This window comes from Brassica napus, unplaced genomic scaffold (genome assembly GCF_020379485.1).
Source record: "Brassica napus cultivar Da-Ae unplaced genomic scaffold, Da-Ae ScsIHWf_764;HRSCAF=1103, whole genome shotgun sequence".
Classification (NCBI taxonomy): domain Eukaryota; kingdom Viridiplantae; phylum Streptophyta; class Magnoliopsida; order Brassicales; family Brassicaceae; genus Brassica; species Brassica napus.
The window spans coordinates 116,091-132,657 of NW_026016811.1; the positions used below are offsets into that span (position 1 = coordinate 116,091).

Sequence of the window (16,567 nt, forward strand, 5' to 3'; positions counted from 1 at the left end):
CACTTTGGTAAACCGGAAAATAGCCAAAGTCAAACCGTTGAAAATTAAGGACCTCCAAAATTAAACAGACCTGTATAACCAAACCGGGTAGTTAATAGCAATGATTTACATAAATGCTGGCCTATTGGGCCTAAAGGCCCATTGACTAAAAACCATTAAAGATAAAAAAAAAAAGTCAAAAACCGTCCGGCACTCGCACACGGCGTAGATAACGTGTCCGTCGCGCGGAGAATCCAGATCATTAAAGAAGAAGCCCGAGAGAGAGAGAGAGAGAGATCTAGAGGAGGAAGAAGAAGAACAAAAATGGCATTGCAATGGCTGATTCTGTCGTATGTGGTTGCTGCCGAGGTCGTGATCGCAGTCGTTTTGACTCTACCTTACCCTATGCTCGTGAAGAAACGCGTCGTGTCACTTGTCTCGCTCATACTCCAGCCTGCCGCCTCCATCGTCGCCTTCGCTGGATTTCAACTCCTCGGTGATCTCTCCCTCTCCGTCAATTCATTTATAGTTAGGTTGAGTGATTTTTGGTAATATGAATTTTGGTTACTTTGTTTCAGATCTTTACTGGAAGAATGAGCATAGACTAATGTGCTCATCTGAGGTTTGCACTGCCACCGAGCGTGATCGCTACGAGAAATCTGTAAGTATATCATCTTTAATACTTTCTGTTTTAAGATTGTTTCCTCATATAGAGTCGAAGCGTGTTTGTGGTCATGTCTGTTTTGTTTAGTCGGAGTTATTTGCTATAAGTTAGTTCAGTACTATAGAGATGTCTGAGTATTGAAACAGCACCAAATGAGTTCACAGTAGTTCAACCAATTCCATATTTTGTCACAGACCTTGTGGTTACTATTAACCTTCACTTCTGTGGCATAACCTAGCTGCGGTTAAGAAGCTTACAAATTACAATGTTGCAAGGAATCTTATATTAGTGTAACCGTCTGGATCTATAGGTTTATTGGAATGAAACTGGTTTCATTTTCTATTTTTGCTCTCTTCTTGTGAGAATCAAATATGTTGGTTTGATTGTTAATGGAATTTAACTAACTAACCACTTCTGATTCCCTATGTTTCCCAAACTCTGATCTGAGCCTTTTTTTGTTAGTTCTGCGTTTATTATCGGTTGAATCTATTGCTACACATTGTTTGTGGCTTCTGTTCTTCTTCCCTAAATTTTTTTAGCACAGCAAACTTACCAGTTTACTTGTGTGTTCAGATCTACAAGGCTCAGCGGAATGTGGTTCTTTGTGCGGCTGGGATCCTTCTCTACTGGTAACATCATCACTATGCCACAACTTCACACTTGTGTAATTTGACTTAATGTTCTCTTATATTCATTGGGCAGGTGCATTTTCCGCATCTGCAAGTACAACAAAGACCTTGAGCATTTGGAGGAGCTAGAGAAGAGATGCAAGACAGAGTAGTACTAGTTTCCCCAAGTCTGCTTCTTCATGTTATTAATATAACCTCGTCTTGTGACTAGTTCAAAATTTCAAACAAGATAATGATTTATCTCGAGAACGTCATTGCACAAGACCTTATATGTATTTATTCCTCTTGCAACTTTGTTTTACCTTTTTGAGAAATAGAAGGCTCTATTTTATTTCATGTCCGGAAACTTGACATTTACACAAGAAACCTATATCACTTCTTACCATAAACGCCCGAGACAAGCAGGTAAAAACGAAACAAACTCGAAAGGATTTGATGTCTAGGACCAACAGAGAAGCGGCCAGTTACGTATTGGACTAGACCAAAACAACCGTCACCGATCACTAGGCCGATCGAATAAACAATAGATTTAAACACTAGCCTTAACCCTTAACGAAAGAACAAGTAGTGGGAGTGGATATTCTACGGTGAGAATAACCTATTACACTACGTGTTAACATACAATAGGTAAAAAGCGGCTTTGTCCGCTGTTAGAACTTGTCTGAAAGTAAAGTATGTGGTCCAATAGCAATACCATCTCGTGACACAATCTTATTTCTGCGACAATTAAAAACGCAATCCCAACCCAATCATATGATTGAACACATAATGTTGCCCCTAATGTCCTCTAAATACATAATAACTGAACTGATCATCTATAATAATCAAAACTAGATTTTGACCCGTACGCTCGTGCGGATGTACTTTTTTAGAAAAATATGATGCTATTTGATTTTTATGTCACTATTTTGGATTGGGCAAAAAACTCGAATTAGAAGAATTGAACCGATCCTAATCCGAATAAGTAGTACTAAATCCGAACCTGAATTGATTAAACATCCGAATTATTCAAAATTTTGGTATTTGAAGAACTGAAATCTAATCCGATCCGAACCGAAGTATTTTGGGTATCCAAAATAGATTTATATACTTATATATTAATTATTTTAGGTTTTATATATATAAAAACATCCAGAATATATATGATACTTTTAAGTTTGCTTAAATGCTTGAAAATATATACAAATAATCAAACGTAAATATCTTAAATAGTTAAAATATACTCAAAACTCCAAAAATACTTAAATAATTATTAATTCTCTATCCAAATATTTAAACCAAACCTATTTAAATTGATTATCCAAATCCGAACCAAATCCTCAAAGATCTGAAATGAAGACGAAATCCCAAAAAGATCCGAAAACGAACCCGAACGCCCACCCCTAATCACTATTATATATATATATATATATATATATATATCCTATATGTTTCATCATAGGTTACAAAATATGTGTTATCATATAATTAATCATATTTTATACGTACCATCAAATAAGTTTTCTTATAATTAATAATATTTTATATGTACAATCATATAAATAATCACATAAATTATATTTTAAAATTTAATGTGAAATATAAAAACCATAATTTAAGTTGGTGTTTGAAATTAGGCTTTGTATTGTATTTTTCTTATATATATTGAAAACATTTTTATAATAGTTATTGGAAAATATGTTAGTAAAAATCAAATTTTGAATATATGTTTATTTTTGAATGAATTTTTTGACATAAATCAATTTTAAATTATTATTTTGATTTGAATATATATATCAAGTAACATAGACCCATTACTTTTTAATATAATGTGATGGACTTCCAATTTTTTTTAGTAGCATAAGCTCATTATTATTTTTTTCTAACTTACTGCTATCCATGTTTCCAAACAGTACTATTTTTTAACTACTATCCATAATGTGTACTTCAACTTTAATAATATGGGTTGACATCAATTGGCCCCCTAAACTGCTCAAACCAATAATTTTTCCACCCAGACTTTGGGCTTCATCAATCGTCCACCTACACTAATAATTGCATCAATTTTCCACAATTTAAGTTAATTAAACTAGATCACGTGTCAAAACATAAATTGCGTTATATTAAAACTGATTGCCCAATACCCAACCCGACCCTTACCCTTTAACCCAATTTCCCCCTTACATTAAAACTGTCGTGTTCTCTTCTTCTTCCTAAAGAATTAGGGTTCATCTTAAGATCTGGGGAAAATAGAACTTGCAACCATGGAGAAGAGTCAGAGTGCATCAGACACATCAAAATCTGGGTAAGTCTTCAAGTCCACTCAATTTCTATTGGTGCTTACCGTAAGCAGCTTACGGGTTGCAACATGGTCATTTCTAGGAATAGTTCAAGGCGACGGTGTTCCAACACGCTGCTGGTGCAGAGAAGGGATTGTTACATTTTTCCAGTTTCTCTGCTTCTTAACGTCAAAGTTATCGTTGTGACTTTCAAAAGCAAAACAGCATTCCTATATTCTTGATCGATGTTGCTGTCACAGCTTTCACGAGCAGAACAAGGCTAAACTGAATGTATATGTTGGCTTGAGTTATGAGTGTTAATGAGCAATGAACAAGAGAATTGTATTTTTGTTGCAGAGAAATGATGAAGATCATCTCTTCAAGTAGGTTGCTGAAGCTTTAGTTGAGGAGATTTCTTTGGTTGAAGCAAGAGAAAGAACAGTTTATAAAGATTTTGAAGATATGAGGAAGACTGAGAAAAGTGAAGAAGATGTGGCTTGAGCCTATTCTCCGGCTGAATTGCTCTATGAACAATGGTTGTCTAGGTGTCATTACATGGCTTTGTTACATGGCTTTGTTGTAAACTTTAGTAATTGTCAATGTTAGTAGACAATTTTGTATTGTGTTGTTTGTCAAGGTCATGTAAATTGGAGCCAAAATACAATATATACTTCTTAAAATAGACACTTATGTGTTGTGTTGTGTTGTTTGTCAATGGTCATGAACTCATGATACACAAAACATAACAAAAGCAATGATACAGAATATATAAAGCGGTGAAAACTGGAGATGAATGGTAAACAATTACACAGATGATGTATCAAATTTCTTAGTTTAATAAATGTATGTTTTAAGTCTAAAAAGAAAAAAATAAAGCCATGCACAAAAAAAACTTATTAAACCCGTGAAACACAAACAAGACTTCCTCAAATGCTTGTTTGAGATGGCTGTGTCAGTGAAATAACTTCTGCTCCAGAGCTTCCAACATCCTGTGAAGCCAAAAACAATGTCACATAAAGACCAAAACACTGAATAAGGTAGACGCAAATACCTTTGCTTCAGTCTTGATCTTCTTCTTTGGATGGATTTTGCATCGAGCAGCATTGTGGCCTGCTTCCCCACACTTGGAACAATGCATGATCCGTCCTTGTCTTCCAATCGTTTCAACAACCTTTTTCTTCTTCTTTTTTGGTGATTCATGTTTCCCTTTGAATCTCGGAAACTTCTTTTTCTTGTTCTTTTTCTTCCTCCCAGGAAGTGTAGGTTCTGGTGGTTCTACCACTAATCTATATTTACCCTTTTTCATCCAAAACCTAGGCCCTCTAACCGTGTTTATGGACTGGCTATAAGTCAATTGCCATAGAGTAGTGGAAAAGAACTCAGAAATATAATCCTCTACATTTAACCCTGCATCTATCATAGCACCATATGCGTGCTCACACGGGATTCCTGTGATCTGCCACTTCCCACAAGTACAAGTTCTCCTAGAGGTGTTAACGTTGTAACCGGAACTAGAAAGACGTACCTCAAACACACCATGAGTACACGGAGTCGTTATGCATTTGTCAGCATCTTCTTTCTCAGCTTTAAGGATTTCAACCACATATTTTGTAAATTTCTCATGCCGCCTCTCAGATTTCTTGTTTCTTTTTGCAATTCTGACCATTGCTTGCCTTCTTATTGTCTCCAACATTGGTACAATAGCCTTAGCTCGAGCTCCGGTAATAGTGGCGTTGAAAGACTCGGTTGCATTGTTATCAACATCCTCACAACAGCTCCCAAGTCTATAGTACGCCAATGACCAAGTTTTTGGTTCTTCCTTCATCACATCCTCATACAGTGACATGCTATAATCCTGTAACTTTGTAAGTTCGTCCTTGAACTGTGTTTTATTGTAGCTCCAAGCAAGATTCCATATTCTTGGTTTCAGAAACTCTTTGTTCTTGTGCTTTTTCTTCAGATTTTCAACAATGTGTTTCACACAACGCCTATGCTCTGCGTTTGGTAACTCTGATTTGATTGCGCTTTTGAGTCCCTGAAATGATACATAAATATAAGTAAGATGGTTATTGATACAAAGAAAATGCTTATAATCTTGATTCTTACCTTTGAGCTATCGGATATAAGGACATAATTGATGCCATCTCCAAGAGACAAATCATGCTTCAGTCTCTTGATAAACCAAAGCCATGTATCTGCAGTCTCAGCTTGTACCACAGCCCAAGCAAAAGGAAATATCTGGTTGTTAGCATCATGTCCTACAGCAGTAAGTAATATTCCTTTGACTGCAACTTTCAAAAAAGTTCCATCGAGACCTATTATTGGCCTACATGTACCTCTCCACGAGCTCCTAAGCTTCTCAAAACATACATAGAACCGATCAAATACATCTTCTCCAGCACCATTACGTATAGTATCAAGTACTACACTTGAACCCGGGTTGGTCTTCTTAATCTCTCTCACATATCCTCGTAGGTGAGCAAACTGGTCTGCGTACTCTTTCTCCAGCCATTTCAACGCCAATGTTCTTCCTCGTTGACATTGATTCCGTGATGCTATGAGTTTCCAAGTCACCTTTATCTGCTCTTGAATCTTCTCAGGCATTAATCCAATGTCTTCTCTTAGTTTATCCAGAAATAACCTAGCTATAACCGGGCTTCGCAAAAGTTTACATTTTCCATTGGGGGTACAACTATGATATCTGTGTCTCGTTTTCACTAACCACTTCTGAGTAGGCTGATCAAAGGCACAGTAAACCCTCCATTTGCATTTACCTCTAATCCCACACTTGAAGCTAAGCTTTGTCTTATCCCACCTACTATGTTCAATGTTTCGACCTTTGCTAAGAGCATAATCTAAGACAGCTTCTTTGAATTCAAACCCAGACCAAAAAGCTGTTCCCACTTCTAGTTTATCCTCGGATTTTTTGCGTTTCCTATCTCTAACATCAAAGTAGTCTTCATCTTCATCCGAGCTTTCTGGAATAGTGTTCCTCCCGATGAACTCCTCATCCTCAAACTCAGCCACTGATTGTTCGATTTCATGCTCGTACCTATCCTCAAGCTCTTCTTCATCTTCCTCCTCTTCACTTTCTTTCTGGACAAGAAACGCAGCCAATCTTTCTGACTCTTCTTCACTAACATGAATAACCGGAATGCTCCACTCTTGAGTTGTCTGGTCTTCACCAGTAGTAGTCGTTGTTATGGGAACATGGATCCAATTTACTCCGTTTGCGTCGTCTTTCTCCATATTGTCGAAGAGAAAAAATATTATTTTTTGTGTGCACAAGAACCCTAATTCTTTAGAGAAAACACGTCAGTTTTAATTTAAGTGGAAAGTCGGGTTAGAGGTTTACGGTCGGGTTTAGTTAATAGGGTTGGGTATTGGGCAATCAGTTTTAACATAACGCAATTTATGTTTCGAAACGTGATCTAGTTTAATTAACTTAAATTGTGGAAAATTGATGTAATTATTAGTGTATGTGGACGATTGATGAAGCCCAAAGTCTAGGTGGAAAAATTGTTGGTTTGAGTAGTTTAGGGTGTTAATTGATGTCAACCCTAATAATATAGATTCTTTGAAAAGAAACCAAGTAGGCACCGAGTCATTTCTAATTTTCCTTTATATCATCACTAGGGTTTGGCCCGCCCTACGGGCGGGTTAGTAATTGAAATAATTACATAATATATTATCAATTTTATTGAATATTTCAAAAATGATTAGTTCACTTTAAATTGCATTCTACTGGCGGGTAATTAACGAATGTGAAATATATAACATCTTAAACTATAATGAGTATGTACAATATGGGTGTAAACTCATAACATTAATTTTACTATTTTTCTCTTTACTTTTCTTAGTTATCAAAAGTGTATCTCAGTTTTTTTAAAATATAAAAACATAACTATTTTAAATATCTTCTATTTTTTTTTAAAGACTGTTAAATTAATTCGAACAAAAAAAACCGTTTTACACTTTGTGTTGCTTGGAGCATAAGTTTTTTATAATGCAGATAATTAAATCTTTGACTCTACGACTATCTTGTGGCAAATCATAGAGCAAATTCTCCTGCATAAACTGAATACTCACGTATGGAGGATAGTCTGTTACATAGTATATTTTTGTCAACCATTTGGATCAGCTGTGCCGGTGTCTTTGATGGTTCCCGATGTTTTCTTTGATTGCGTTCCCACCAAATCACATAAAGTGTAGTTTGGAAGACATATCTCACGAATGTATCACAGAGAAGTTTTTGAAGTTGACTCCACTGGAATATTTTTTATTTTAAGTGATAGTAAGTAGAAATTATTTTTAAAACTTTTTACCAAAAAGAAAAAATTTATTAAAACTGCAAGCATTAGGTTTAAAATGCAAAATATATATTAATTTTCATTTTGTGTGTCATTGAATTTACTGATAATTTTACTTTTATTTTTATTTTCTATAATTATTTATTTAAACGATGTGAAAATAAATATATGTTTACCACGATAAAAAGTATAGTGAAAACTTTATAAATTAGTAATGTTGACATTTTGTTCACGTGTGCCTCTTCATTGTACATATTGATGTTTATAGCGAGCTGTGATAGTTGCTCAAAAAAAAGCGAGCTGTGATATTTAAGTGTATGTTCGAAATCGAAATAAGCCCATGAAATATGTTTTGAATATAGATATCTCCTTCCAGAGTCTCTGTTTGGTCATGAGGATTAGTTTAAACCTATTCCAGTGAGATTTCTACTTCTAACCCTCTAGTTTTTTTAAATGGCATGTAATTTTTTTGGGAAGCTTAATAACTTGGTCTTCTGTTTTTTTGTTCCTTGGTCCTATTGAAAGATTAGAAGAATATGGTTGTTGTCTTGTCTACGGTAAGAAATAATGATTTATATTATATCTTCAAAATTGCCGTAAACCATTACATACGAAGTGTTTTCCATTAAAAGTCAAACTGAAAAATACTAAACTGGTTTTCGTTTAGTACGATATATAATCTATTAAGTTGAACCAAATACAGTGAAATAGACGTGTAGGCCCTCACAACCTCCGCCATATTCTGCCCTATCTCTATGAGTCTCCAGCATTTACGCAGCTTCTCTTGTGGTGCCCCCTCTCTTCTCATCCATCTCATTCCCTCTCCACGCTCCTCGTCTGTTCTTATTACTTTGCCGTCGCCCACTCTTCCTCACCCGTGCTTAGAGTGGAAGGTTACAACTTTGTAAAACTGTGGTTTCTGTTTCCTAAATTCGACCATAACTACCTTTGGTTAACTTCTTGCACCTGCAATTAGTTGATACATTGCAGTCACCACCATTGACAATGTCATTCTCAGCGACCCGTGCCACAGAGAACAACTTACACCATCACCCTAGATACAGTTGGATTCAGAGGATCATCTTCCTTTCTAAGGTCAGTTAGATGAGTATAAGATAAAAAGGTTTATTCATCAGAATCATGGATGTTGTGACTCAGCTTGTAAAAGTCTACACATGTCTTGAGATCATACTCACATTCTATATGTTCCAAGTATTGTACATAAACAGAATGAGCAACACAAAGGCATTGACACAATACATCAAATATAATTTTTAGATGCATAGACATACCTCTCCATAGCTAAACGTGCTTCTTCTGGTCCTCCACAGAAACAAATGCAGCACCCCACAACAGAATCACAAAGCTTGAAATGATTGCTGCTTCTAGTCACATCAAATCCACTAAGCTCCTTCACGAAGAAGTTCTCGGAACGTGTTCAGCCAATGTACAAAAACAGATGCTTGGACGGAAAAAAGACTGCAAAATAAGAATATCTGCAATCAGAAGCTAGAATCCAAGGCGAAAACAAATTACAGGTTAAAAAAAACTCACCTGATCATCCAAGAGAAGCATATCAACGCCCATTAGTGCACCACCCTTCTTAGCATTCCTAGCTTCCCAAAATCGGAGCAGGCGTGTCACAACGATCCGAGCACAACATCCTGGCCTCAACTCAGAAAGGACGATCTGGGAAGCAGCCATTGTTCACGCCGGTCTGTGTTTGAGTAGAAAAATCGATGATTCTGTGATAATCATGAAGCCAGGAACGCCTATTTATAGGATCCAAATCTAAGAATCCGAAGAGATCGAAGGTTCTAGTGAAATGAGAAGTAGTGGGAGAAAAATTACCGAGATTAAATGCTGAGTTTATGGCTTCAAAATAAATAGTGGAGAATCCATTACTCGGCTTTGTTCAAAGACGATGAAAATGATATTAGGGTTTACAGAATGCGGCGTGGAATGGCGTGGAAGAAGGAGAAGCGTGGTTTCTCCTGGAAATGGGCCAACTTTGTATAAAACCCAACACAGATAACTATAAGTCAAGCAATAAAAAACTAAGCCCAGTAGACAAACCTCAAATGACAATCCGTAAATTTTAAACGTAGGTGAGATGGAGCTGAGGTGGCGCGATTTCCTTCCTCTGCGACGCTGACGTGGCAGCAGGAGAAGAGACTCCCTTCTCCTTTATATATATAGATTGTATAAATTTCTTTGGGAACTAAAAACCACAAACTTTATTAATAAATATTTGCTAAAAACTTGTCTATATGTTTATTTTTTAGAATTTGAATATTTCCCCCACAAACAAAGCCAAATCCCTGAGATTCAGACCAAAAATGAGAGGTGGATGTCAGAATATTCAGAGCAGAGGAAGAGAAAATAAAAATAAAAGATGCGGCTACTGTTTGGAATATCCTTCAGCATCTCTAACCGCACCTTTCAATATTCTCTTTTTTTTTCTTTTTACTTTTAATATTTTTTTCGGTTTTAAAAAGCATTTTCTTCTCCCTCCCTCCCTCCTTCCTCATCAATCATCATCATATTCACCATTCTCCCTTCTCTTCTTTGCTTCGCATCTCAACCAAACTCCTCTCTATTTCTCCGCACAATAATATATCAGAGATAGAGAGATACAGATTTGTATAATATATACATATAGTGTAAGCGTTACAAACGAACAACTAAACATGAATTCTCGTCGATCGTTAACGTCCGCTACGGCGGCGACTATGAGTTTTCTATTGTATATCTGCACCACCGTAGTCGTCACCAACGGTGAGCTTCAGAGATTTATCGAACCGGCGAAGAGCGACGGTTCCGTTAGTTTTATAACCATCGGAGATTGGGGTCGCCGTGGCGACTTCAATCAGTCTAAAGTCGCTCATCAGGTATGGGGCCCATCTCATTACAGTAACTGAATGCTTCTTGTAACTTCCGTCATACATAATAACATTTGTCTTTTTTTCATTAAATATTCTAAATTAAATTTTATTACAGATGGGAAGAGTTGGAGAAAAGATAGGCTTAGATTTCGTGGTGTCCACGGGAGATAACTTCTACGACAATGGATTGTTTAGTGAATACGATCCAAACTTCAAAGAGTCTTTCTCTAACATCTACACTGCTCCGAGTCTTCAGAAACAGTGGTACAGTGGTAAGTATTCACAAACTCTTTTTTCTCATTTTTGTTTTCTAACCAATCTTGTATTAAACTGAAAAACAATATGGATGCAGTCTTGGGGAACCATGATTATAGAGGTGACTCAGGCGCTCAGCTAAGCTCTGTTCTCAGAGAAATCGACAGCCGTTGGATCTGTCTCCGATCATTCGTAGTCGACGCTGAGTTAGTCGAGATCTTCTTCGTTGACACGACTCCTTTCGTTAAAGAATACTACACAGAAGAAGACGGTCACACGTACGACTGGCGTGCGGTCCCATCTCGCAACTCTTATGTCAAGTCTCTCCTCCGTGACCTCCAAGCTTCCTTAAAAAGATCCAAGGCCACGTGGAAGATCGTCGTTGGTCACCACGCGATGAGAAGCATCGGTCACCATGGAGACACTAAAGAGCTAATCGAGGAGCTTCTTCCGATTATGAAAGAGTACGGTGTTGATCTCTATATGAACGGACACGACCATTGTCTTGAACATATCAGTGACGAAGACAGTCCTATTCAGTTTCTGACTAGCGGTGCTGGCTCCAAGGCTTGGAGAGGAGATGTTGACCCGACCACCAACAAGCCAAAGTCTGTGAGATTCTATTACGATGGTCAAGGGTTCATGTCTGCTAGATTCACTCACACGGATGCAGAGATTGTCTTCTACAATGTCTTTGGTGAGGTTTTGCACAAATGGGTTACTTCTAAACAGCTTCTTCTTTCCTCTGTTTGATTCAAAGGCCTAATAAACTGGGTTTCTTTGTAATTTTTGTAACATATATTTAAGATAAGTTTAGCATCCCTATCACTCTTTAGCTCCCTGGGTTCCATATCAAATATTTTAGAGTAAAATTTCGTTACAAAACAAATTTATTTTAGAATTTTAATATAAAATTTATTAATTTTATATATGTTATATATCTTTTTATTTTTTATCAGTTAAAACATGGTTAAATATATGATTAATGATGTTTTTATTTAAAAAAATACAAATTTAAATATATTTTTTAATCTATATGCACAAATCTAAAACAGACAGCTAAACTCGAACGAAGAGAGTAAAATATTCCAACTTAGCATATTATATAAATGTAATGATTCCCTTAATAGGTATCTTTCTTAATGTTACATAAGCTAGTCATATCCATTACAAGAGTACATACCACATTTTTTCAGTTCAATACAAAGTGGTACCTTGCATCTACATGGCTCTCAACATCCCAAAGAAACGAACCGAAAGTCACAGCCTCCAAGACAAGCCTCTTCATTCCACCAAAGCTGATCTTAATCTGCTCGTCCTTGGAAGAATCAACCGTACCTTCAGGAGTAATCACAATCTCAGGCTTACCAAACAACGCCTCAGTGTGCTTCTCAATGATCCCAACCGCTTCTCTTGACCTTATAGTAGCGTATCTCTGAAGCGTCTCGCTATCAAACGACATCACGTACGTCCTTAACCGGGACGGTTTAATCTCACTACCAAACCCTTTAGCACTAACACCACCCGCAAACGAACCGACCTCAGGGTGAGACGACACAGCTTTAAAAGTCACGTTCTCTGGCTGCTCAACGCTTGTTTTGCTTTCATCCAACCCGCCTGTAAGAAGCTTCATCGACTTCTCGAGCTGAAACCTCTGGTCCACCCGCTTCAAGAAGTATCCGTACATGACGGAGGCAGCGTAGACTTGACCGACTCTGAGTTTGCTTATCTGTGCAACGGAAGCCAGGTCGCCCATTCTGGGACCGAGGATTAAGGCTAAATGGTTGTGGATCATCTCGTACATCTCGGAGGAGTGAAGCTTCTCGAGTTTCTCTACTTTGGTAGGCCAAGTATCAACGCGACCAGATGGGTCTGATGATGATGGGGTGATCGATGGTACAAGTGATACGTTAGCTTCCATGAACTTTTGAACCACTAATGCGTAAAGAATCTCTTCCAGTGTCTTTCGTCTCTCGTTTTCCTTCAACTCAGCGATTCTCCTACACAAACAAAAAAAAAGAATCAAACTCATATTCAAACTCCAATCAGTTGCGTCTCTTAGCTCCACGTATGCTTTTGTATAGATAGAAGCTTAAACACTAACTAGTGGACCAACCAAACTGTTAGACATTAAATTGTCGAAACAAACATTAATCAAAACGTCTCTATCACTTATTACTTCAAGGCTACAAGATCAAGATCAAGAGTGAAGGGTATAACCTGTAGAGAACGATGTCGGTTCCAGGTACGGACGAAGCATCTTTGTTCTGTCCCTCGGAGTCACGATCAGTCTGGAGCTGCTCAAGCTGCTGTTCAACAGCGGCAGGGACGAGATGAGGATGAGTCACCAGAATCTGAGAAAGAAACTGACCAGCAGGAGACTCCAGCTGAAGCGGCGCGATTGGTTTAGCAGCAGAGGAGGAAGCATCATCATTAGATGCTGAAGCTTTTACCACAAAGCTTCTCCGAGCTGTTGAGCTTTGCAACGGTCTCGAGAATCTAGCAAACGCGTTTTGCTGCAAACATATAAAAAAAAACTAATTAAAATTCTCCATTTTCGTATGAAAGTTTCGATTTTTTTTTGGCCACTAAACACAAATCGAATTTTTGATTATTTGATTAGGTGAATCGTATGATCGAGAGGAAAAGATTGGAGACGTACCCTGAAACGAAGTTGACGTCCAGGACCAGAACGCGTGAACCCAGGCCACTGGCCGTGAGGAACATAGATCCAGCACCGTTGTCGGAAGCTTTACGCGGTAAGACGGAAGATCGGATCAAACTCGCGGTCGCGGCGGCGTCCATGTCTTATTTTCGAGAGTTGAAACACAAACTTTTGGTCGGAGAGAAGAGATAAGAATAAACTCTAGAAAGAGATCAACGATACAGCAGGTAGGTAGAGAAAGTTCGAGGATGGCGAGCTAATCTATATTATAGTTGGATTTAGACTTTTTTTTGGTTTGGTTCTTTGACAATAATGCGAGTCTGATTCGATTATTTATATTATAAAAATGAAATACTTCAGGTTATTATTTTTATTTTTATTCTCTTGCATTTTTTTGTGACCATGAAAAAAAAATTATACGATGTCGTGGTCATTGTATGTCCTTGGATGGACAATGCAGATATTCTCATAACAGTCCATCCATGTCAATTTTTTTAACAAGATCTGGATAGTTCGAAAATTTGTAGTTATTTAGAGCTCATAAGTTGAAGATGTCACAAGCTTGTTTTAAATTGTGGGGGTGATTCGGTATAGTAATTTGGTCTAAGCTTGGACAATTTTTCTCACGTTTGGTAGACAATTCTAGAGGAGTATATTGATTTCAACTATAAACTTTTAACCTTTTTACTGGTCTTTAGCCTCATTTCTAGGCAAACTAAACGAGAAGAGTCAAATAATGCAAAGGAAGCCAAACGATGAGAGCCACCAACTGGCTCCTGTGTCCATTTCCAATTTCCACTTACGTGTTGGATTACTCTTCACATTTGTCTGATTAACTCTATGCAAACTTAACGAGAAAAAGATAGTCAAATTAACAAAGGAATGGAAACGATGAGAGCCACCCAACTAGCTCTTGTGAGTTGTGTCCATTCCCACTTACACGTGTTGGATTACTCCTCACGTTTTGTCTGATTGTGGCATATGGGCTATATTGGGTCCACTAGTCCATTAGATATTCTATCTGGGCCCATAAACTCTGCCACCACAACCTTGAGCTCAGCTCACGTTGGATTCCGTTACGTGTTCGCAACGTACGCAGATCTTTATTCGGCGCATTCAACGAAGTCTCTATCCATCTTTCTTCTTAAGTTTTATCCACTCGGTTGATGAAAGAAAAGGGAATAATATACAGAAATGAATCGTTTATTACGTTAATTGCGAACAATTAAACTAGATTAATACGCCTTTCTATATCTTACGGAAATGGGATTACTACATTATTTGTCTCAATTAATTAATTAATTAACTTCAATTATTTCCACATGGGAAAGAGAAGTTGGAACCGACCAATTATTATTAGAACACACTTCTCTTCCCACCTTTGTTCGATTTGATCTCCACTTTGGTCGCTTGTTATCTTCTTATACCTCTCTCGAATTCGTTTCTATCGTCTGTCAGAACTCATCGATGGCATCCATGAGTTCCGCCTTGACTCGCTTCTCTGGACTCTCTTCTAAAACCACCTTATCACCGGACTTCGATCACTCCTCTCGCCGGACTTTTCTACCTCCGAACAGAGTCGGTCTCAAGATCTCCTCTTCTTCTCCGCCGCAGCAGACTCCGAGCCTGATCTGAGTGTCACCGTAACGGCCTGAAAATGCCGAATCCGTTCGTGATCGGGTCGGGTCCACCCGGTACCAACTACACCGTCATGAAGAGAGCCTTCGATGAAGGCTGGGGAGCCGTCATCGCCAAAACCGTAAGCTTTCGAATCTGTTTCCTGCTTATCGTTGACTAGATATCAATTCTTGAACTGTATAGTTTCAGAAGTAATCATTTTTAATCAGAGGATTGTGTGGATGGTGTTTAGGTGTCACTAGATGCATCCAAAGTCATCAACGTAACACCTCGATACGCAAGGCTAAAGACCGGATCCAACGGCTCAGCCAAAACAGATGTGATCGGGTGGCAGAACATAGAACTCATCAGTGACCGACCTCTCGAAACCATGCTCAAAGAGTTTAAGCAGCTGAAACAAGAGTACCCTGACCGGATCCTCATCGCTTCCATCATGGAGGAATACAGCAAAAACCGGCTGGGAAGAGCTCATTGACCGTGTTGAGCAAACCGGTGTTGTGAGTTTTTGAGTTTTCCCCCAACACACAGATTCTTAACTAATATGTGAAGAGACTGATTCTGGATTGATTGTATTGTGTAGGATGCTTTAGAGATCAACTTCTCGTGTCCTCATGGTATGCCAGAGCGTAGAATGGGAGCAGCTGTGGGACAGACTGTGCACTTCTGGAGGAGGTTTGCGGTTGGATTAATGCTAAAGCTACTGTTCCTGTTTGGGCTAAGATGACTCCTAATATCACTGACATTACTGAGGTGTGTCACTATACTTCTTTGCCTAGTAAATAGATTAGTCATTTTTTATCAACCATGTTTTTTCTGTTTTTATTTTTTTTAAATAGCCGGCTCCTAGGGTATCTCTAAAATCAGGATGTGAAGGGATTGCAGCCATCAATACAATCATGAGTTGATGGGAATTGATCTGAAGACACTGCATCCTGAGCCATGTGTGGAAGGGTTAGTGTTTGCATTCTTATGATGTCAAAAGTTAGCAATTCTTGTAATGGTTGACTGAGAGTTTTGCTAATGTTGTTACTGTTATGTGCAGTTACTCAACTCCAGGAGGTTACTCTTATAAGGCTGTTCGCCCAATCGCGCTTTCGAAAGTTATGAACATTGCTCAGATGATGAAGTCTGAGTTGGTGGGAAAGATTACTCGCTTTCCGGTATTGGAGGTGTTTGAAACTGGATTATGACGCAGCTGAATTCATTCTACTGGTCAAATATGTTCAGGTGACTAAAATCAACACTACCCTCACTTTTTTCTTTTAGACTCTACTCCTTGAAGAA

At 38.0% G+C, this 16,567-nt stretch overlaps 3 protein-coding genes, 2 long non-coding RNA genes and 2 pseudogenes across 9 annotated transcripts; 4 read left to right on the forward strand and 3 right to left on the reverse strand.

Annotated features, from left to right (window-relative positions):
• Positions 1-182: 182 nt before the first annotated feature.
• On the forward strand, positions 183-1,608 carry BNAA05G22470D. Its single transcript, XM_013894025.3, has 4 exons — positions 183-475; positions 558-640; positions 1,217-1,272; positions 1,346-1,608. Exons 1-4 carry the CDS (start codon positions 304-306, stop codon positions 1,422-1,424), a joined length of 390 nt encoding a protein of 129 aa, XP_013749479.1. The 5' UTR covers positions 183-303; the 3' UTR covers positions 1,425-1,608.
• Positions 1,609-3,069: 1,461 nt separating this feature from the next.
• Positions 3,070-4,214, forward strand: LOC106345297. Its single transcript, XR_001270276.3, has 2 exons — positions 3,070-3,556; positions 3,634-4,214. It is a non-coding gene; the product is annotated as an uncharacterized LOC106345297 (long non-coding RNA).
• A 184-nt stretch (positions 4,215-4,398) lies between these two features.
• Positions 4,399-8,088, reverse strand: LOC125605533. Its single transcript, XM_048775230.1, has 2 exons — positions 5,637-8,088; positions 4,399-5,565 (listed from the first exon to the last, which is right to left on the reverse strand). Exons 1-2 carry the CDS (start codon positions 6,777-6,779, stop codon positions 4,540-4,542), a joined length of 2,169 nt encoding a protein of 722 aa, XP_048631187.1. The 5' UTR covers positions 6,780-8,088; the 3' UTR covers positions 4,399-4,539.
• Positions 8,089-8,398: 310 nt separating this feature from the next.
• On the reverse strand, positions 8,399-10,095 carry LOC106452019. 5 transcript variants are annotated; one of them, XR_007336997.1, is made up of 3 exons: positions 9,917-10,075; positions 9,395-9,834; positions 8,399-9,319 (listed from the first exon to the last, which is right to left on the reverse strand). It is a non-coding gene; the product is annotated as an uncharacterized LOC106452019 (long non-coding RNA). The 5 variants fall into 5 exon arrangements; XR_007336998.1 differs by lacking the exon at positions 9,917-10,075 and having other exon boundaries at positions 8,399-8,930; positions 9,133-9,319; positions 9,395-9,856; XR_002652904.2 differs by lacking the exon at positions 9,917-10,075 and having other exon boundaries at positions 9,395-9,612; positions 9,692-9,853.
• A 223-nt stretch (positions 10,096-10,318) lies between these two features.
• Positions 10,319-11,801, forward strand: LOC106452020 (purple acid phosphatase 17). The gene is made up of 3 exons (XM_013894027.3): positions 10,319-10,731; positions 10,841-10,997; positions 11,078-11,801. Exons 1-3 carry the CDS (start codon positions 10,531-10,533, stop codon positions 11,731-11,733), a joined length of 1,014 nt encoding a protein of 337 aa, XP_013749481.1. The 5' UTR covers positions 10,319-10,530; the 3' UTR covers positions 11,734-11,801.
• A 263-nt stretch (positions 11,802-12,064) lies between these two features.
• Positions 12,065-13,965, reverse strand: LOC125605534 (annotated as a pseudogene).
• A 940-nt stretch (positions 13,966-14,905) lies between these two features.
• Positions 14,906-16,510, forward strand: LOC125605523 (annotated as a pseudogene).
• Positions 16,511-16,567: the final 57 nt, after the last annotated feature.

Coding starts and splice junctions, on each gene's coding strand:
- BNAA05G22470D (XM_013894025.3), top strand. CDS start 304: ATGGCATTGCAATGGCTGATTCTGTCGTATGTGGTTGCTGCCGAGGTC. Junction 476..557: donor CGCTGGATTTCAACTCCTCG/GTGATCTCTCCC, acceptor ACTTTGTTTCAG/ATCTTTACTGGAAGAATGAG. Junction 1,273..1,345: donor GCTGGGATCCTTCTCTACTG/GTAACATCATCA, acceptor TTCATTGGGCAG/GTGCATTTTCCGCATCTGCA.
- LOC125605533 (XM_048775230.1), bottom strand. CDS start 6,779: ATGGAGAAAGACGACGCAAACGGAGTAAATTGGATCCATGTTCCCATA. Junction 5,566..5,636: donor TTATATCCGATAGCTCAAAG/GTAAGAATCAAG, acceptor GTATCATTTCAG/GGACTCAAAAGCGCAATCAA.
- LOC106452020 (XM_013894027.3), top strand. CDS start 10,531: ATGAATTCTCGTCGATCGTTAACGTCCGCTACGGCGGCGACTATGAGT. Junction 10,732..10,840: donor AGTCTAAAGTCGCTCATCAG/GTATGGGGCCCA, acceptor ATTTTATTACAG/ATGGGAAGAGTTGGAGAAAA. Junction 10,998..11,077: donor TCAGAAACAGTGGTACAGTG/GTAAGTATTCAC, acceptor ATATGGATGCAG/TCTTGGGGAACCATGATTAT.